Source organism: Haliotis cracherodii, unplaced genomic scaffold, assembly GCF_022045235.1.
Source record: "Haliotis cracherodii isolate W230 unplaced genomic scaffold, xgHalCrac1.p SCAF_5, whole genome shotgun sequence".
Classification (NCBI taxonomy): domain Eukaryota; kingdom Metazoa; phylum Mollusca; class Gastropoda; order Lepetellida; family Haliotidae; genus Haliotis; species Haliotis cracherodii.
In genome coordinates this window covers 40,170,807-40,193,193 of record NW_027266308.1, presented here as the reverse complement: position 1 = coordinate 40,193,193, position 22,387 = coordinate 40,170,807, and the positions used below count along the sequence as shown (strand labels likewise).

At 40.3% G+C, this 22,387-nt stretch overlaps 1 protein-coding gene across 2 annotated transcripts in view; it reads right to left on the bottom strand.

The window, feature by feature from the left end:
- Window positions 1–10,576: 10,576 nt before the first annotated feature.
- LOC139442806 (uncharacterized) overlaps window positions 10,577–22,387 on the bottom strand; it is a 36,319-nt gene continuing 24,508 nt past the window's right edge. For both annotated transcript variants that reach the window (XM_071223697.1, XM_071223698.1), the window contains exons 3-7: window positions 18,210–18,354; window positions 14,795–14,901; window positions 13,835–13,976; window positions 11,838–13,633; window positions 10,577–10,867 (exon numbers count right to left, since the gene is read on the bottom strand). In XM_071223697.1, coding sequence (XP_071079798.1) covers window positions 10,799–10,867; window positions 11,838–13,633; window positions 13,835–13,976; window positions 14,795–14,901; window positions 18,210–18,354 — 2,259 coding nt within the window. In that variant the 3' untranslated portion in view covers window positions 10,577–10,798. The remainder of the gene's footprint in view (window positions 10,868–11,837; window positions 13,634–13,834; window positions 13,977–14,794; window positions 14,902–18,209; window positions 18,355–22,387) is intronic.

Here is a 22,387-nt window from a genome sequence, read left to right as displayed (position 1 = left end):
TTCTTTTATGCTAATCTAAACGGTTATGGAAAAATAAGACTTGAGGGATTATGGATGAGACATCAGGTGCCGTCTCTTAAAACTGCATCATGTACCCAAAAGTTACAACTATCTTTTGTTGTAATATTCCGTTTCAAACGTAACAGTGTATTAGTAATAAAACTGGTAAACATTGAATAAGCTGTAACAGAATTTATATCTTGTGAGAGTGAGTGAGTGAGTGAGTTGGGTTTAACGCCGCTTTTAACAGTATTCCAGTTATATCGCATCGTGTCAGCTTAATGTGGGAGGAAAGCCCGAAGTGATGCAGGTCTCAGACGTTTACCACTTCGGTGAAACCCACGAGCACGGGTATGGTGCTGACAAAGCTAGAAACATAATCGGGGCGAACCAGGATTCGAACCCACAATCATAGGTTTCTGGCGTGTCCAAGGGACGCAACTCTGCACAGCGAATCGCAGCGCTTTAGACGACTGGGTCACCCGTGCCCCCATATCTTGTGAGATATTGTACAACTAAGTCTTATTCAGTTATACGGATATATCGTTAAAGGGGGGTTATGCTACACGATCTGGAACCAAGTCACCGAGCCTGACCACCCGATCCAGTCGCCAGTCGCCTCCTCGAACAGCAGAGGTCGCCAGGACAGTAACACTAAATCGCCATGGGTTGGATGAGATTAGTGAAGTGCTTCAATCTGGGTGCCGTTGTACGAAGCGATCTTAGCGCTAAGATGGTCGTAGCTCCCATACCTTAACACAGACTTACGACAGTCGTAGCGCTAAGATCGTTTTGTTTACAATGGCACCTTAAGACATTGTCTGTGTGTGATTAGGGTATTTACCAACTGGTGGATGGTTTTAAATGGCTTCGTCTAGCGTCCCTTTAAGATAATGCGGTACACCGCTTCTCTCGAACAACGGGTAACTCGGCATATATATATTTGATGATGGTTATTAAGGGATCAAACTATGCTCACCAAATTGTAGCGCTATACACCTGTTGTTCTCGAGTTTATTGATATTATGAACGAAAGCATCATTAAACAATCACTTGTACTTTATATGCATACAAGTATTTCGTAATTTTAATCGCTTTATCTTAATACGTTTGTTTGGCTGTATTCAGCATGAATTAATTTTGTAAACAGATAGAAAACAGATCAGTAAATATACTTGGTTTTACTTTTGAACAAAAATAACCTTATGCTTTTTACAGGTAATATTTTCAGTGCCCACTTGTTCAAATAATCCAATGTATAAAAAGTAAGTGGAAAAAATATCAATGGAAACTCCTTGCTTCATATCAAGCGTTGGGTCGTATGGGTTCCATAGCAACCAGTGAAACTAAACTGACGAGCGAGAGAAACGTTACCAAACTGAAATTGTGACATATCGGTTCCAAACCCCGAATCGTGCTACAGAATTAATCGCCCCAAAACAGCCCAAACAATATGCTGATTAATGGACGTGCTGTGCCAAGACCAATGGAAACTGAGTTTGAACTGAGAATGAGAGAACATGGCATTGACATGACCACGTCGCAAGGAGTTTGGGTTGTATCCGAATGACAGTCACCAGGCTGATGGGCCCTTACAGGTCGACTGGGCGGACGGGAGACAAGCCTAGAAGCGACATCCTGTCACCGTTACCAGGACGACCGCTGCTTCCGCATCCTTCATTTGAGGAATCGGCTTCTCACGGTGACGTCAACGGCGATGATTGACATTGGTCATTCAGTCAGTCGCTGGACTGTGTCGGTACAATATCAGAGCTTACAGACCACCGCAAGGCGTATCCGGAACATAGGTGTCTAAGACATCGATGGGCTCGAACACTGGGACAGAACAGAAAACAGTCAAGTTCTTAGACGTCAGCAAACTCCAACTTTTCAGAGAAGATGGAAGAGTTCGTGCCTACCTCCGAAGAGGAGAACGGACGCTGTGGCGTTCAAGACGTCGATCCGTTTGGGGCGGCATCTGTGGGCAAGCCAAAACCGATCTGGTGATTTTGAAAGGAAATATCACTGGACTGCGTTACATTGATTAAGTTCTCCGTCCTGTTATATGACCGTCCTTGAAAAATACCCAGAACGATCACCAGACATGTCACCCGTAGAACCCTTGTTGGATCGCATCGACCGTCACATTAGAGCACAACCAGATCGTCATTATAACATAATGGCTTCCCATTTCTTGTGAACTGACTTCTCACATCTTCTGCCTGTCGTCGACTTAGGAATTGCTTTGATGCCCGTGATGGGCATACACGATACTTACAAGCTTGACACAAGTGTGACATTCGGAAGGATTAAAGGGAGTTTCGTGTCTTGATTGATCGATAACCGAACAACTGACTCCAAACTGTGGACACAATACCTTCAGTTGTGCTCTCATTCACGGCTTAACTTGTAATTCAAACCAACGATCATAGGTTTCTGTCCTGCCCAAGAGAGGCAACTCTGCACAGCAATATTCAACATTCAAGTCCAGCTAGCTAACAACTGCATTCTGCATTATAACGTTATTTCACAATGTATGTAACGGACGAGGCAACGCTGTTCTTACAGCTGTGAAATGTTAATGAATAGCCGGCGAGAACATGAATTACATCTAACGTCATGTCAAATCTTCTGTCTTTTATTACACTTTTATCATCTAGAACAATTCATTTACGTCTTTTATGGTGTCATAAGACGACCCCAGTAACAGAGGTGAGGTTTTCATATACCATGCTACCTCTAAATCACGTGGGAGCATTCATCATATATATCATGTTCCTATTTGAGACAGATACGATCTGAATTTACATTCATTGTTGCGGCGAAATGTGTGGTAATGTAGACGTTTACTGCAGCCTATGGTTTTATCATACACTGCCTTTGTTCTAACAACATATTGGGCTGTGGGGAAACTTAGACCAGTGGTTAAACATTCGCTCATCACGCCGAAGACCCGGGTTCGATTTACATGGGCACAATGTATGGAGCTCATGTTGACGTATGGCAAGCCGTTTTCACATTTATTACGGAATTACAGATATCTTCAATTGTTTAAAAGATATCTTGAATTGAACTGAAGAAATCTTGAATTGAATTGAAGATATCTTGAATCGAATTGAAGATATCTGAAATGCAGATAATTGTAGATATCTGCAATAAAATTTAAGATATCACGAAATGAATTAAGGATATGGTGAAGCGTATTACTGATATCTTGAAAAGGAATGAAGATATCTTAAGTTCGATTATTGATATCAAAATATGATTTAAAGATATCAAAATGTCATGTTTTGTTATGATGTCATTAATTCATTTTCCTGATATCTTGAAACTAAATACAGATATCAATAATTAATTATTGTAATCTTCAATTGTTGCCATTATTAAAGATGTTACATTAATAATGTTACTAAAATTAGATAACTGATATCAATAATTGATATAAAGATATCATCAAAATTATTAATATCTTTAAATGGATTTTTGATATCAGTAACGGTCAGAATTAATGGTATCTTGAATTGAATTAAATATATCTCTAATTGAATTAAAGATATCTCTAATTGAATTAAAGATATCTCTAATGCATTTGTGGACATGTATAACATATTTCAAGATTGAATTTAAGATATCTTGAATTTATTTCTAATATATTTATGTACTGTAGGATGGTAAAGGTTTAATGATATCTTAAATACATTTAGAGATATCACAAACTAATTTGTTGATATCACCGTAACATTTTAAGATATCAGTAAATGTATTATGGACATCAGAAATGAATTTAAGATATCTTTAATTATTTTTTCATATCTATAAAACATTATTGATATCTTACAATAAAATACCGATATCTTTAGAACAATTGAAGATATCTGTTATTCCTTAATAAATGTGAAAACGGCTTGCCATATTCCCGACATGATATTGTTGACATATTGCTCATGGCGGTAAAATCATACTCACTCACTCACTCAAACAATACACACGAAGCTTTTGACTAACGTTACTGACATGTTTCCTTTTAAAAAAATAATACTTGTAACGATAAATTAATTGACATATCTATTTGAGTGTTTGTGAAATATAATGTAACGTATATAGGCTTGATCCCTGTAAGAATTCCGGGTCAGAATAGGCCCCAGTAGAAATGCTTGTAAGAGCAGACTGATAGGGGATCGGGTGTTCAGGCCCCGTGATTTCTGTGGTTGCGTGTTATCGTATCCTGACCTGGCGTATATGGCTGCTCATGCTTTCACTCACTAATTTGGCTGCTCTAGACTCGAGTAGCAATATGATATAGCTGCAATGACTTATCTGCGGTGTTAAACATGTTTCATCATACACCATCAATGAAATGAGGCATTTTGCAAGTGCTATAGAGCCAATATGGAGACGGACAAATCACAGGGGTGTAATAACAAGGCCCGTATTACATCCCTGTACGTAGGGCTGGTATGGCTTCTCGACCCGTGAAGATCCGGGGTAGAATAGGTCTTCAGCAACCCATGCTTGTCGTAAAAGGCGACTATGCTTGTCGAATCGTATCCCAAATGCGTGGATCGATGCTCATGATATCAATCACTGGATTGTCTGGTCCAGACTCGATTATTTCCAGACCGCCGTCATAAAGCTGTAATATTGCTGAGTGCGGCGTTAAACAACAAACAACAACAAAAACATATCAGCCTGTGTAATGCCATATTATAACCTACTAATAATATATACTCACTCATTCATTAGGAAGGCATGTTTTACTATTTCCTAGCAACCGTCGTAAAGCTGGAATATTGCTGAATGTGGCGTTAAACAACAAATTGATAAACAAACAGTTTCAATGTTAAATCTACATTTTTTTTATTGAATATTTGGTGTTAATAAAAAACCGTGATTACTGTTTCAGATAAGGAGTTCTTTGGGCGCATCATCTTATGCAACAGCAAAACTTACTTTGTTACTTTTTTCCTGTCAGAACAGTAGGATCAAATAAATTTTGATCTTTTCAACACGGAATGCATAGGTATATTTCTTAAGTGGCTTATTTTCATTGTGTGGTTAAAATGGAGTATACTGTGGAGAGAGCCAGGGACGTTCTTTGACATGACATTGACACCGTGTACTGCACATTTAGGCCTCTCGGTGGTCAAAATAAAAACTGAAAATACCTTTTTCCGAAAGTTTTCTGAGGTAATTTCTGAAAATAATTGTTAGTCGGGCGTAATGAAGAAACATATATATTTTGGAATGACAAGTCAAATTGTTACACCTTTTCGTCAGCGAAAAAAAAGCCTAGTGTTGTAAATTTGGGTCGGGGTTTCCGTAAGTATTTGAGAAATCACTTTATTTGGCTTTTGTCAACATTGAAGCTCCCTCATAGTGTAATGTATGAACTGAGATAGAACATCTTTGAAATTGTCACTACCTGATATGTATGTAGATCTTAATGTAGGTACTTGCGTTTCTTTGACAAGACTCCCGCTGTTGATGCTGTCAGGAAATAAATTCTAATGAAAACGAAGTTATGTGTGAGTATCGCTGCACCTCAGATGCAACCCATCACCCGATAATGCACGAAGCATCCTCGAGTGCCGGGTGTATCATATCTCCATTCTGTCATGATAAATACCCTGAACTCATTACTAACAGAACTTCTCTTTGAGCCCGATTCAAATGGAGCAGGACTAAAAAAATAGTGTATTTATTGAAAAGGAATGGAAATAAAATACACTGGATCAATAAAAGAAAAGACTCAAACAACACAACCCCGAATGTGTTCACTATGATTCACTGCCCAATCAGTTATTCCGTTGAAAATATGCGTTAAATTTCAAGATTTATTTCAGTTGGCCTTTGAAAATAAGGTGCCGAGTGACCACAGCAGAAAAGACAACCTGTATTTCTAACACGAACGCACAGACGAAGGCACGCACGCACGCACACACACATTCGTGAAAAACAAAGAAACAGACAGTTCCATTCATGTCTGTACTTTGCTGTATGTCCCTGTGACAGTCTATAGTACATCTATATGAACTGACCTTCACTCTTATCGTAGCAGCGAAGATAAAGACAGGGAGAAAAGTCACGAACACAGCTGGAGACAACTTGAGACTGATTCTCAAGAGAACTGTACCTTAGGTCGCCATAGCCTGCCGCACCTCACAGCTCGTGTCAATTTTGTGTGTGCATGCGTGCGTGAATTGTGAGAGTTGGGTTTAAAGCCGCATTAAAAAGTATTCCAGGTCTCGGACGTTTATGACTTTGGTGAAACCCACAAGCACGGGTATGGTGCTGACAAACCTAGAAACAAAATTTGGGCGAACCGGGATTCGAACCCTCTTCATACGTTTCTGGCATGCCCAAGGGAGGCAACTCTGCACAGCGAACTGCAGCTCTTTTGACGATTGGGCCCCCTGTCCAAAAATGGTCTCAAACATACGTACGTTACTATCGCTCGTTAAAACTCCGATGTTCAACATTCAATTTATGAAACCCAATATGAACATGAAATATATAAAATGTCAGGAAATACATCTGACGCGCATTCATGGGTTTCGTTGCATCAGACATTGAAACATTCCCCAAATCGTTAGTTGTCTGTATTTATATGCTTGTGACCGAAACTCAAAATATAAATGAAACATACTTCACTCAACACGTTTTGTTGCAAAAGTTTGTACATTACCGATAAAAAATTGTGAAACTAGTGTTTCCTAGGAGAAAAATACCAACTTTAAGAAACGTCAATATTTCTTAAAACTATTGTACAATGTTGCAAAGTAAAGATGAAAATGGAAATATTCGTGACTATACCAAATTTGATTAAGGAAGTCCTTATGAACTTTAGCCATTTGTTGTAACCATTAGGATACTGTGACGTTAATTCTGAATCTACATGAAAGCCATAGCTGAAATGTATTGTATAAAGTTTTGCATGAATTAATAATGTGTATATAAAACATACGTTAGACAACCCCCAGAACACATTAAACAACTCTGTCTTAAGATTCCAAATGATCATGCATTTCCGACTGTGTCACGAGTTATAAGGTCATATTTGAATTTTACACAATATAGCCCACCTGGGCGTTGGTACAGGTAAATATTAATATTTAATCTTTGAGAGAACAAACTCATTCCCGTCACTGTTCATGACCGTGACATTTCAGATGGAACCTACGTTACATAAGGTGACGTATGGTTCATAATACTTTAATAGAGATATTTAATGTTGGAACAAGAAGAAATGTTTCTTTTAATTGTGTTGAAAATGTTACCCAAAATTTGCATCAAGTCACAACAAAATATAGTATATGTAATCACAGCTTTATTGTAATGTGTGTTAGGAACAATGTCTCTCTAATAACAATGGTACCAAGAATGAAGAAATATTCGTCATAGGTAACAATGTTCTTGTTTTAAAGTTAGTATTACAAGAAATCTTACACCGATTGCTGTAGAAAAAGGAAACAGTGTATGTTCTAGGGTCTAAATCATCAGATAATTATTTATTCATAAATTGTTAACTTATTTTATTTATGTTGAAGTTCACATGAATTCATTCTAAAATGGCGTTGTCCGAGTGGTTTGTGTAACTGCTGGGATTGCATTGTGTTCCACAGATATATTCGAGATACTGCGTAGTTTGATTTAAAATCCAGTGCTGACGTGGGATTAAGTGACGTAACACTCAACTTACACACACACGCATACATACATACCCACTAGGTGGAGATTGGCTCAAGAACCCACACTCCCTTCATTTAGGTTGGTTTAGTTTTAAGTTTTTCCTATTCATATCAAACAACAGACAACACAAACCAGATAAGGTCCCAATGTGAATGACAAAGAGTGACGTAACGCTCAACTTACACACCCGCGCACACACATACATACCCACTAGGTGGAGAGGTTGTGCGTGTGTGTGTGTGTGTGTGTGTGTGTGTGTGTGTGTGTTGTCGAGTAAGTGGCTGGGTGTGTGTGTGCGGGGGGGGGGGGGGGGGGGGGGGGTGAATTGTCGAGTGAACGGCTGGGTGGGTGTGAGAGTTGTCGTTTGGGTGAGTGCGATGTGGGTAGGTACATGGGCGAGTGAGTGCGTTATTGAGGTAGATGCACTTCCATACATGTTGCCTTCTGTGGTATTAACAAAGCGATAGGAACTATCAACTTTCAAAATCTTGGTGTCAAGGTCACAAGAAACAGCCCTATCTCTCAAAACAGACGGAGCTAGCAGTGGCGTAGGTTGACAAGAGGCTCCTTTAGACATTCTCACGCAATCTGGAAGCAGTAGTCTTGATTACTAACATGCAGTTACTGTAGCAGAAATATTGCTGACTGAAGCGGGAATAAGATTGTTCATGAGCTAGTCCTAGACCCAGTTCCGCTTAAAATTCTAATCAACCAAACAGCGCCGAGGCTTCTAGATTCTTGGTGTGAATGAGCGAGCATTCAGAAATGCATATCCGAAAGCCGACACCTGATTGGCTCAAACCCACGCTCCCTTCAGTTAGGTTGGTTTAGTTTTAAGTTTTTTTCTGTTCATATCAAACAACAGACAACACAAAACAGATAAGGTCACAATGTGAATGACAATGTTATACTCTACAGATGATACCTGATGGTGAACCTTTACGCGAGTCGTGTGTCACTCATGTTTGTGTCACACATGCTCTTTTTATCTTATTACATTCCGCGAATACTATTTTGTCCAGCTCGTGCTTTTGCCATTGTTTTGTTTCCGTTTAAAATGTGATTTGGTAAATCACCGTTTGGGACATCTTCCCGAGGCAAGGGTTTTAACTGACTATAAAAGTCCAGTTTCCACCCTTGCCGAACTAGTCTGGTCTTATGGAGTTACATTTTGCTTGGACTAACGAGTCTATACATAGTCCAGGAAAAATCGCGCCCCGAAATCGATGATTGGTCCACAGGAGAGGCATAGAAGGGACATAACTCTTAATAGTCACTGGTGGCGCTACGATCGAGCCCAGGAATTCCAGCCTACTTTTAAAATCAGTTAACTCTCTTGCCTCGGGAAGATGCGTACAGGACAGTATTTCAGTGGGGGTAATTCGAACTTTACTGCTATAGTGAAACAGCGAATATACGGAATCTCAGCCTAACCTAGGAAGAAAGCCCAAAGTGTTGGAGGTCGGTGAGGTTTACCGCTTCGATGTAGCCAACAAATATTTTGATGGCGATCCTGGGAACATTATTTGGCTAATTTTGGATTCGACTAACTGCTAAGGGACGCAGCTCTGCATCAAGCCGTACCTCCTTAGACCTCTAGTCGATGATATGAAGCAAGTTTGATATTTGTATCTTGAATTAAAAACATAACAAGAGGTGTAATGTCAGTCATTTAATTCATTTGAAACAAACAATAACTTACAGGATCTTATATCAAAATCCATTTCTATCACGGTTGCCAATAGAGCCATACATACACGAAACAGATACACAGATATGCTATCTTTGTTGATATATATTTTCCAATTTCAACACCTACTACAACCACTGACATACACTCTTTTGGATATACCACGAACTGCTTTCACAATAAGGCGGTTGTTCGCGACGAGGCGCATACGGTCATTATCACAACTTCTCATTAAGCCACTATTGAACGAGTCCGTAAAACTGTATATCACAAGTTATGTTCAGCTTTTAAAAATCCGATTAAAAACAGTATATCGTCAGGAGATCATGCAGTTACTCTCACGGGATGGTTGAATAGCGTGCCTTCGCTGTCCGATATGGTATGTTCTTATGAAACAATATAAATGAAATACTATCAACTAGTGCAGCGTGTAACTACAGGATGTACTTGCGTGTTTGGATGGCTCAGATGAAATTTCTACCCATTTCAGGCAATTGCTTTTTCTTCTCATGCATATTGAAGTACGGGAAAATTGTATGATGAAAAACATATGAATTACGAGTAAGGTGTCAATCTTAGGTTAGAATTCATTTTCTATTCATAGAAAAATCGTTGGTCATTTGTCAAGAAAAATAAGGAATTAACTGACAATCATTTCGAATTGTCAGGAGCTTAACTTGTCGACAATCACTTCAGATGATCAGGACTTGATTTTGTAGGTAATCGCCCAGGACGAATAAGAATCGAACTGTTGGACACTCATTTGGGATGGTCACGGGTGTAACGTTTGAACCGTCGTCCAGGACGAATGCTAACTGTCCCTGTTGACAATCACTTCGGATGGCCAGGAATTAAGCTTGTGGACATTCACGTCGGATGGTCGGCACTGAACTTGTGAACAATCACTTCGGATGGCCAGGAATTAAGCTTGTGGACATTCACGTCGGATGGTCGGCACTGAACTTGTGAACAATCACTTCGGATGGCCAGGAATTAATCTTGTGGACATTCACGTCGGATGGTCGGCACTGAACTTGTGAACAATCACTTCGGATGGCCAGGAATTGAACTTGTGAACAATCACTTCGGATGGCCAGGAATTGAACTTGTAAACAACCACTCTGGATTGCCAGCAATTGAACTTGTGTACAAACACTTTGTCAGGAATTGACCTTGACAATCTCTTCGGATGGTTAGAACTGAATTTGCGGACAATCATTTGAGCTGGCCAGGATATAAAGTTTAAAGCACTCGTTCAGGAGGACAGCAGCAGTCGCTGGACAAAGGGACGAATTATATTACAATCAACGGCCTCCTGAGTCCCCAGTTGTCTCTGTCGATGCATGTCCCGAAGTGTCATAGACACACCAGCTCTGGATGACATCCCTCCAGTATCAACTATTCGTTACATTGCAAGAGCTATGCACAGGACAGCCGGTCGTCCGATATGTTTGTTGGCTGTCTTGAGTCTCCAAGTAACAAACTGATCTAAACAAATAGAACGTTAAATTAGAAAGTGGAGTACAGTAAACTACGGTTATAACGAACTCAAAGGGACTACTAATTTTAGTTCGTTATAACCGTAATTCGTTATAAGCACATATCCAGTATAACTACAGCAAATAGTCGGGACTAAAAAGTTAGTTCGTTATATCCGTTAGTTCGTTATAAGCGTGTTCGTTATAACCGTAGTTTACTGTATCATCTCCGCAGCATTATCATTTGCCGAGGTTTTTAAGAAGGGTCTTATGAAAATCTTGATATCACATAAAAAGACACCCCTGTAACTGGAGGACAGACTACCAGGAGACACAAATTCTGTCCCCGTGAATTAATTAAGGTCCTACCATACGTTTGAGAATAAGGGCATTGATTCTCCGCGGATAGATACTCGGCAATTCTTTGCCACGAGCAGATCATTCTATAAGTTACCAACAGTAATCTTTGTTAAGGATATGTAAACTATATTCCCCGGTATTGAAGCTCTCTTTGTTGTATATGATAACATTCACTTTAACAGCCTAACACTCAACCAAATTTAAATCAGTATATAAATATATCAATATAGTTATTATTGAAATGATTGTAAATTCGTATAAGCACATTATCTTGAAATCTCTACCGTTTTTGAACGACATTGAAAGAGTTTATGAGCAGTGTTTATAGACACGGCGTGTCAGTTTACTGTGAAGGAAAGCCATAAGTGATGCAGGTCTTAGACGTTCACCCCTTTGGTGAAATCCACTAGCACGTGTATTGTGTTAGCAAACCTAGAAACATATTCAGGGCAAATCAGGAATCGAAACAACCGTCATATGTTTCTTGCACGTCTAAGGGTCGCATCAAAGCACTTAAGTCCTGGATCTTAGATGGCTGGGCCACCCATGCCTCTCAATTATTTGATTAATCGACTGTAGATTGTATAAAAACATATAAGAAGATACCTGATAAGTCATACCTCAGGTGAAGAAGGCATTTGGTCTCTGGCTTTCATCTCTGTATTATTGATGTAGTTCAAATAGGAATCCAGCAGGTTTTGCATTATCTTTTGCTGTACATCAGTTACGGCTGTTGGGGCCATGATGTCCGGGATTTGCTTCAAGTATTTCATGAAGAGATAGGGGGAGGCAGACTCAAACACCTGTGTGTTCCATACACCTGCGAGAGAGGATGGTATGGCGGACATAAATATGTCTCTGGAAACAGTGTTACCAGACTGTTGTTGTGGTCCTTGACATAAACATAGTCCTGTGACTTGAATACACTTACAACTACATTCGGTATCAGTCTCTGAGTCGGAATCTGTTGACATGTTACAGCTTTTAGCCCTCCGAGGCCACTCCGATGGTGCATTGTTGTCATATGCTTTGTCATACAGAACCTCAAACGCTTTGCTTATTTCCTTTAAGGATTGGTTCTCCTCACCTTGTTCGTAAACATCCCGAGTCTTTATAATGTTTGGTAAGGGGGCAGAATGTACGTCTCCTTTCCTAGTAACCTTTCTACGATTTGAGGCATCACTGTCCCTTAACGTGGTTTGATTCCGAGTCTTGCGTTTGTGCCAACATCCACAGCTACATTCTTGGCCGTACAGAGAATGGGAGCGAGTGCTTGTGGAATGTTGCTGGGACCTTAGAATAGAGTTGACGCTTGCATATGTAGTAGTGCCTACCGCTGCATTACCTGTGGAAAATTCGCCTGTTGGAGGTTGAGCCGCTGAGTATGTTGCACCAGTTGTAGCCTGCGGCGGAGACTGTCCATATTTCCTTATCTCGAGACCAACAGAAGATTTCATTGCCGATGTCCCGCTACCATTATTACTCTCAACATTTAGTTCATAAATACGCTGATTGCTCGTTGAATGATACTGTTTCCCTTGCTGCCAAGATGACGGGGGATTGCTTGTGGTCTTGAGAAACCTTTCACAGATGGTGCTTGTAAAATTTCCACTGTATCCCTCCTCGTTGTGACCAACATCAGGCTTTCGTCGTTTACCCCCGGTATCTTCCATGCTGCTGCTACTCTTGCGACGACAACTGTGCGATGGTGAGGCTGGCCTCTCGAAGTCCTCCAAAAGTTTCAACATTGAATCAATTTCATCACTGGACATGGAGTAAAGTGCTGACGGGTCTGTGACTGGAGCTTCATAACTCGTAGAATCTGTTGATGGACTATCCGGACAGGTACATTCAGATTCCACTGGCAAAACGGATGCTTCCTCCAAAATATAGTCTTCCTGCGCATCTTCCTGCTCAGTGGTAAACGGTCTTCCATAGACATCGTCATTATCAAGCCTTTTCTCCTCATCTTCATAAGTTTTATACTCAGATGCACTTGTAACAGTTGAAGATGTTGACGGTGGAATATAGAGGGAGCTTAACGATTTAAGAGACAGCCTGTCCCTTGGCAAGCTTGTGATCATCTGTTGCAGTGCATACTTCGACCAAGGTGTCCTCAAGACATTTGAACCACTGATCCCAGTGGACGTGGGTTTGGAACTGATTATTGGTTTATCAACAACAGAGTCTTCGGTTGTTGGCAAAGAGTAGTCCAAGGGAACTGATGAAGGCGGAGGATTTGGTCGTGCTTTGATCTCAAGCATCTCAATGTCGTTGCTAGAGTCACTTTCATTTGAATGTAAAACAAGGATCTCCTCAGTTTCGTCTATCATTGTCGGGTAACCACTAGGAGTACTTGTTCCTTCTACTCTGCAGCAGTCCAGATCCTTTTTCTTAGGTCTACCCATCTTAATAGCTGCAATGAATGAAGAGATATGTAAAGGTTTACATGTATAGAAGGTTCCATACTTGATAAGTTGAGACTTAACGGACAGTTTATCTTTGAGGTCATTGATAAAAATTGTACACTATCAATTTGATGTACAGTAAAACGGCGTAGCTTCCGTACAAGACATGATGAGTTATAACCGACAGTTATCAAGGTAACACTGCCTACCATCACGTGACATTCCAACGCTAAGGCACTTCCGGTACCGGCATGCCCTGCATGTGTTCCGGCTTCGTGGATTTATGACACATGTGTTGTCGCCCTTGCATTGATAGGTTCTATTCTCCACAAGACCGCGGCGAAAGAATTTCTGAAAACAATGAAATCATATCAAGATCAATGTCTCGGCCATCTGTTTTATTGATTGGGTTCATTTCAATATACCAACACAGTCCCCATCGTATACTGTAATTTACACACTGAAACTATATAGAATGTAATAGCAAAGACAAGGTAATTGAAGAATAGAGCAACAAAGCTGCGAAGCTCACCTGAAGTTTCAAGAAATATGGGCGTATAAGTAATATTTAGAGACACACTGTAGGTAAGATTATTGATGCAAAATGTTCCAGAGGAGCTGACGAAAATGCAATCACACTAGAAAAACAGGGGTTCTAGAAGATCAAAAGTCGTAGCTCTATCAAAAATCAAAATATGCCACGAAAAACGCCGTAGTTTATATCATTACCCAGACCACATACTTGTTGGACATGAAATCTCATAATGAGGCATGCAGGAATGGCGAGTAACTCTCAATATTTTTCAATATACCGGTCGGACGAGGCGAGTCTACATACGCTCACTTAAGGTGAGCTAAAAGGTAGTACCAATGCTCATTAAGTAAGCTACATACTACCCAGTCAAGAGCATGTCCCGGCCACAGGGAAGTGAAACTTATTTTGCTCGACTTTCTTATAACAGTCATTTATTGGTAAATAATTAACTAGTGGTTTAGTCACAAACCAAAACAACAAAGGTACAAATACATTTTCTGTTTAAATTAGTGCAATTTATGTAAAAAAAAAGCTTATCCAAAATCTCAGTATTACAGTATATACGACCAAAAACAACTAACTTAATACACAAAATGTATTTCCAGAGATGAAGGTTTAGCTTTGCAACACGCACCTTACAGCCCTCGCACGTGTAGACACCGAAGTGGATGCCATTGGCGAGGTCCCCGCACACAAGGCACAAGTACTGACCCTCTTCAGGTTCGATCCACTCGGGTTTTTCTGGGGAAAAACATAACATAGGAAACACTTTAAAATAAAGAGTACATGTACTCTAATGCCCTGGCCATGTTCCACGAAGTGACCTCAGAGCTAAGACGCTGATAACACTACATGGAGCGGGGCCCTGAGGGGTAAAGAATAGTGACATTTATTTAAGGGACAGGGGGCACGGGTGGCCCAGTCGTCTAAGGCGCCGCGATTCGATGTGCAGAGTTGCGTCCCTTGGGCACGCCAGAAACCTATGATTGCAGGTTTGAATCCCGGTTCGCCCCGATTATATTTCTAGGTTTGTCAGCACCATACCCGTGTTCGTGGGTTTCACCGAGGTGGTAAACGTCTGAGGCCTGCTTCACTTCGGGTTTTCCTCCCACATTAAGCTTACACGCCGCGATATGACTGGAATGCTGTTAAAAGTGGCGTTAAACCCAACTCACTCACTCACTATTTAAGGGACATATTGATATCATAACTGTCTAAAGATGGGAGTTATGAAGAAACATTTCGCAGTATCTGAAATGATCACAGGTATGAAGGAATTTGTATAATTGCATTTTGAAGAGACCTAGTATAAGGTCTGTCACGGATCTGCGTTCCAGAGACCAGGGTGTCATAAAACAAGATTCAAGTAATAATGACAACAAGGGAATAGGATCACATGTTACTAGCAGCTAGTTGTATCAATAGGCGACAATATATAGGATCAAAAACCAATTTACACTGACAATAATCACTGATTAATCAGATCAGAGCAAATACACAAGCTATTTACCTAAGCAACTGTATAACAGTAATAAAATGAGAGTAGCAAAATCAACACTTTGACAAGATATTGACAAGATGCGTAGACAGCCAATTAAGTCGGCTGCCACCAATTAACACCTGGGGTAATTAATTATATAAGTCAACAGTCTACCGAGAGAATAACCTCGGATGTGTTCAATAGCGGGTAGCGGGTCCCTAAAATAAATATCTTTGACAATAAGATAGGCAAAAGACGCCTGTGTATGAAGTAGCAGCCGTGTAGACTAAAGACTTAGTCACTTTAACTTGGCACAGAATTTCTAAACTTCCCCAAAATAGAAGGTAATTGACCCCAGGAGTATCTAGACTCAATAAAAAAGGGTTACTAGACCAAAAGAGTAACTTGACTCACAATAGTAAACAGGCACTTGATCTAAACTAGACAATCGCGGGAAAGTTGGTTATCCACGGATTACTGGCAAAACCCTAGCTAATAAGTTTAGCTCAGATAACCAGAATAAGTCAGTACTAGTTTTTTTAACACTGCCCCGTAATCACTTACGAACGAAACCTGAGTTTTGAATGACTACCCAATATCAAGACGACCTGTAAACTGTCTAGCGGAGCCTGATACAAAAGACACGTGATTTTGACAAGGGCGTGTGCGCGGACGTCGGTGAGAACAACCTTCTTGGTAAGCCGTGTGAATGCAATAACATGGAGAGCTTAGCCAAGTGTGTTTCTTAACATAGGAAACTAACTACTAAACCAATGCGGAAGATGTAAGCACCAAAATAAAGCGCTGAACATAGTCTATCCAACGGTACCACAACTGATTTACAAGCAGATATGTACAATAAATACCATAAATACATGTGAAACATCTACACCTAGAATAAATCATCCTCATTTGAGTGTTTAACGTCCACTTCTGGCGTTCCAATTTCGTGGATGGGGGCTTAATAAAATGATAAATGTGTAATATGGAATAATCATAAAAAAATGTCCCAAAAATGTTACTGAAGGGGGTAATTACAAAAGTAACAAATATATCCAAGAGCGAATAAAATGTTTTGAATAAGTGTAGTTAATTAAAAATATATTTAAAATATATCTTGATAGGAAGGGATGAGTATCCCAGTTAAGCTGATAGTTATAACAGGGGCCTATAAATAAAGACAAAGGGTTTAAATTTAGAAGTCAGAAGCCTCATTTATAAAATCCCTCTAATATGTGAAAATCATAGTCACAAAAATAGATTCAAAACATGAATAAGGTAGCAAACATATATGAAATAATATATATCAAATAAGTACATGGTACAAAGTGTACCATTAAATCGCTAGAGAATGAAATATATGTGTCACTATTTCTCAAACAATAAAATGCAAAGGCACTGGACAACGACGACTGCCGGAGTTTGCCGAATGGTAACGAAAGACGGTCAATTAAGGGAGAGGGGTGCGGTCGGGTCACTAGACCGTGACTAGACAGTTTATTTTGACCCGGTGACAAGGTCATAACAAAGAGATTACACGTTGTTTCGTATCTATTGCAGTTGTAACCTTACGGTCTCTATGTTGAGGTATAGGAGGTGCTATTGCCCGGTGAGATTGTAAAATAAGATAAATCCCATAAAACAACGTAATGCTTATTTGTTGTTGAACGTGGCCTGTACATAATGACGTCAGGACCAGACAATCCAGTGATCGATATTGTGAAGAACCACCCAATCGACTGTCAGCGTGTCTGACCACGCAGTCCATTTAGTCGCCTCTTACAACCAGCATAGGGGCGGTCGGGTAGCCTAGTGGTTAAAGCGTTCGCTCGTCACGCCGAAGACCGGGTTCGATTCCCGACATGTCTACAATATGTGAAGCCCATTTCTGGTGTCCTCCGCCGTGATATTGCTGGAATATTGCTAAAAGCGGCGTAAAACCTCACTCACTCACCCACTACAACCAGCATAGGTTGGTGACCTGTTCTAAAACTGGAATCATCACGGGTGTCATAGACAAATGACTGTGAGTGTCAGAATAGGCCCCAAGTACACCATGGTGTTCATCAGAGACTACTTAAACGTGGATTGGATGGTCAGTCGTACTCCTACAGCGTGATGCGACGCTCATGGTATCAACCAATGGATTGACCGGTTCAGATACGATTATTTACATATTTACAGGTCGTCGTACCATACTGCCGAAAGCAGTGGAAAACCACAAATATCACCGAACATGCATTGGTTGTACTGTATGTACACAGTGCCCTAGCCAGCCGGGTGGTCGGGTGGGGGGGAGGGGGATTTTTTTTTATAGAAGACAGTTTTTTTTAATCAAGTTGGGGACAAGTGAAACTTGTACAAATATTTGCCCCCCCCCGCCCTATCAAAAAAAGTTAACTACGGCCTTGGTACAGTGCTTAAAAGGAAAAAAATGGAATACTATTTTCATGTGTTGCTATTTATTTCTTTGAGCACAATCGTTTGTTTCTTAATGCTTAAAACTTAACAGATCTGACAAACTAGACATTACTTTGTTCTGGGGATAATGATATACTGGTAAACGAACCTCTTCTTGTCATTCCAGCTTTCAGGCACTTTTGGTATCTACAGGACTGACACCGAATCCGTGCTTGCTTCGTGACGTCACAGGTGCCATGGCATTTACTAGAAAAAACCGGTTCCCCCTCTTTCGTACAGCGTATGTAAAAGCTCTGCAGATAGAAAGATTTATTAAAATATAGATATACACTACGCGGTCACATGAAATCAATATGTGGGAAGGTGTCAGGACAGGAATGTTTCATCTCTCATCCGCATTATCAATATATCACAGGGATAAAACACATTATACAGGTTGGAGGAAGGCAGTTTGTATCGACCTTGCGGTCGACCTAGCAACAAAGTGTTTTACTTCAAGGTCGAAGTACATATATATTCAGGGATAATTGATGGTTAGTGATGAGTATCTCAGTATGGATCTAAGTGAACTAAATGAATGTTAATGTGCTTACATAGACCGAGATATCGAGAGTGCTCGCAATAACAGCATGAACAAGCGAAATATAAAACTTGACCTTGACGTTGATTGTCTTCGAAATTATTGATATGTGCCTGTCATTACAAAATTGTCAGTGAAACCATGGAGGGTAATATATCGTTAACAAATGTCACAAGAATCGGTTTTGTCTGGTATATATAATCCTGTTTGATTAGTAGTTCAGAAATGTCAATATTGACCAGGTTGTAACGCAAGAGTTATCTTTCCTGGCATAATCCATGCGCTTTGTTTATTAAAGATTTTGAACTCCGATTCTGTCTACGAAGACGGAGAGAAAAGTGATTTGGTGGTGATCTCGTCATTTGGACAATATGCTACCTTGCCCTGTATGTAAGAAATAAACGACGAATGGGAGTTGTTTATCGTACAATAAAACACTGTAGGACCCTCATGGTTTATTCTCCCTGCAGTGTTTTATTGTACGATAAATAACGACCACGAGTCGTTTATTTCTTATATGAGAATCAACATTCTGTTATAAGGATGTCAATAGATTGTACGCGCTTTAAAAACATTTACCCGTATATAAATAATGATGACTCCCCGAATATAATCCGACCTCGGCAATGTAGGACTACGCCATTTTATGTATAGGGGCGTTAAGTTTGGTATCCTCACAATTTTCACTTTGTTTATCTGCATCCTTTCTCTAAATACCACCATATCTCTCCCACCTTTGAGTGCGATCGTGGCGTTCATCTGCACGACGTCATTAAATAGCTAGCGCAAAAATGACGTCATGGTAGAACCCTGTTTTGTCGGGGAATAAACCACGCCTCGTTCGTCATTGTTTTTTTAGATTTATCGCGTAGCTCACTCACTCACTGTATACGTTATCGACTGGTCAAATGCCGTGTCATACTGTACTCTATCGTTGCACTGTTAAATTGAGTGAGGGAGTATGGTTTTACGCAGCTTTTAGCCATATTCCAGCAATATCACGGCGGGGGACACCACAAATGGGCTTCACACATTGTACCCATGTCGGGATTCGAACCCGGGTCTTTCGGCGTGACGAGAGAACGCTTTAACCACTAGGCTACCCGACCGCCCCGTTGCACTGTTAAAATAAATATGGTTTCCCAGTGTGCTGCTGTACAAATATTATCAGCAGCGGTATTTTATGAACCTTCAGCCATTGATAAAGTTTCTGTGTTTCAGGTTTATAAAGTGCAATTATTCGGTGTGTTTGTAGCACGGTTGCATTGATTGGCAAACAAGGCTTCGCGAGATAAATTATGGAGAAGGAAAATATTCCAACATCGATATATGGAATTGGATCCCACAGAATAGATCAGAATATTCCCTTGTATTATATCAGGTCAATGCAAGCATCGATGGTTTCTGAACGAAATAAACACGAGTATTTGTATTTTCTAGACAGATCGATAAATGCCGTCAGTGAATTCATTTGTTTCAACACAACAAACGTGTTATGGATTTCTGCTTCTGTCGTCGAGGAGAATTTGGGTTCATCACTTCTAAAATGCTAGTTTTATAATGTACTCTTCTTGAGTTGTGTCAGACCTGTCATATGTGATTGTATAGTTGTGTCATTTACACGGGCGCATATATACTTACCGCCCAAAGAAACGCGAATATCATACATGTTGGTTGGTTGGTTTGTTGTTTAACGCCGCACTCAGTAATATTCCAGCTATATGACGGCGGTCTGTAAATAATCGAGTCTGGACCAGACAGTCCAGTGATTAATATCACGTGCATCGATCAACGCAATTGGGATCCATGACATGCATCAACCAAGTCAGCGAGCCTGACCACCCGATCCCGTTTGTCGCCTCTTACGACAAGCATAGTCGCCTTTTACGAAGCATGGGTTGCTGAAGACCTATTCTACCCCGGATGTTCACGGGTCTACGAATGCCATGATATTTGTATTTGTTAGTAGTTATTGGCCCCCGGCAGTTCAAGACAAAGCAAACAAAATATATACAAGAGCAATAAATTTTTTAAAGAAAAGGACACAATGCACAATGAATAATTGTCTTGAAATATAAATTCACCAACAGATGGAAGATATTAAGTATTCTTTTATGCACACAACATTGACATTAAAACAGCAATGTACCTTCAGGTTGACAATCACACAGTGGTTGAGCAAAACGTATGCTTAGTCTGCTATACATCTGTTCGTATTAATGTCTGAGAGTTAAAAACATATTGAGTCATAATGAATAGCCAGAAGCCAAATGTATGCCCATATCTGTCTCAGTAATGTCATTGCTGTTACGTTGCGTGACGCAAGAGAGCACAGAGGAACGATCGGGTTAGAGAACACATGATTTTGTATGTCATGACACATAAACCGCAGTGGTGAGTTGAGGTGAAATGGGGTTTAACGTCGCGTCCGGGATCACCGTGTGCGTGCGTGCGTGCGAGCGTGCGAGCGTGCGTGCGTTCGTGCGTCCGTACATTGTGGATGTGAGTGACTGCTTGTACTAGTCCGGGCTAATGTCGATTTTATAGTGCTATCCCACTGAGACACCATGCCGCAGTTTAACATGAATACCCCACTCAGACACAGTATACTGACCCCGAGCCGACCGGCCCTTGTTTGAGCCCCTTAATGCCGAGTGCCAGGCGGGCTTACAACAAGTACCATCTTTTAACTTCTTTTGGTATGACGCGGTACCACTAGATTACTGAGGCGGCCTTAAACCGCCGAAGGTGGTGACACGTAGACTATTGACCGTAACAGTGGATGTTTATATGTATTTAGCTAGGATTGAATATGCAAATATTTGGTGAAATTCTCTGCTGAAGGTGATTTGATAGATATTACAGTAAACTACGGTTATAACGAACACGCTTATAACGAACTGACGGATATAACGAACTTACTTTTTAGTCCCGACTATTTGCTGTAGTTATGCTGTATATATGCTTATAACGAACTACGGTTATAACGAACTAAAAATAGTAGTCCCTTTGAGTTCGTTATAACCGTAGTTTACTGTACTTAGAAGTTGACGGATGACAAAGTAGAAACAATGTATGGATAACAACTTCTTTAAAACTGTAAATAATTCGCCTTTACAGTATCAAAGAAGTTGTTACCCATAAATTGTGTCTACTTTGTCATTATCTAATAGACTGACAGACAGCAACAAAGACACATTCTGATCCAGCAGACAAAACAAAATGTATTTAAGGGATTTGCAAACAACCCTATACTGACTTTCTTGACCCTCCTTTATAGTTGGATACTCTTTCCAGAAATCTTCAGAGCAAAAAAACAACCTCCATGGTTACTTTGAGCATGCTGTATATATCTTGGCGCATTGTATCGCTACCTCAAGATATTACCTATCCCGACCGTAGACGCGTGAAGATCCGGGGTAGAATAGATGTTCAGTAACCCATGCTTGCCATAAAAAGGCGTCTATGCTTGTCGTAAAAGGCGACTAACGGGATCGGGTGGTCAGATCGCCATCATATAGCTGGAATATGCTGAGTGCGGTGTTAAACAACAAACAAATAAAAATAAAATAAATAACCCGATCTTACGTCTTTGATACTAATAGTGAGTGAGTGAGTGAGTTGGGTTTTACGCCGCTTTTAACAGTATTCCAGTTATATCACGGCGTGTCAGCTTAATGTGGGAGGAAAGTTGATACTAATAGACCAACCTGTAGGTCCCGTGACCAAATCATGGAAACAAAGGT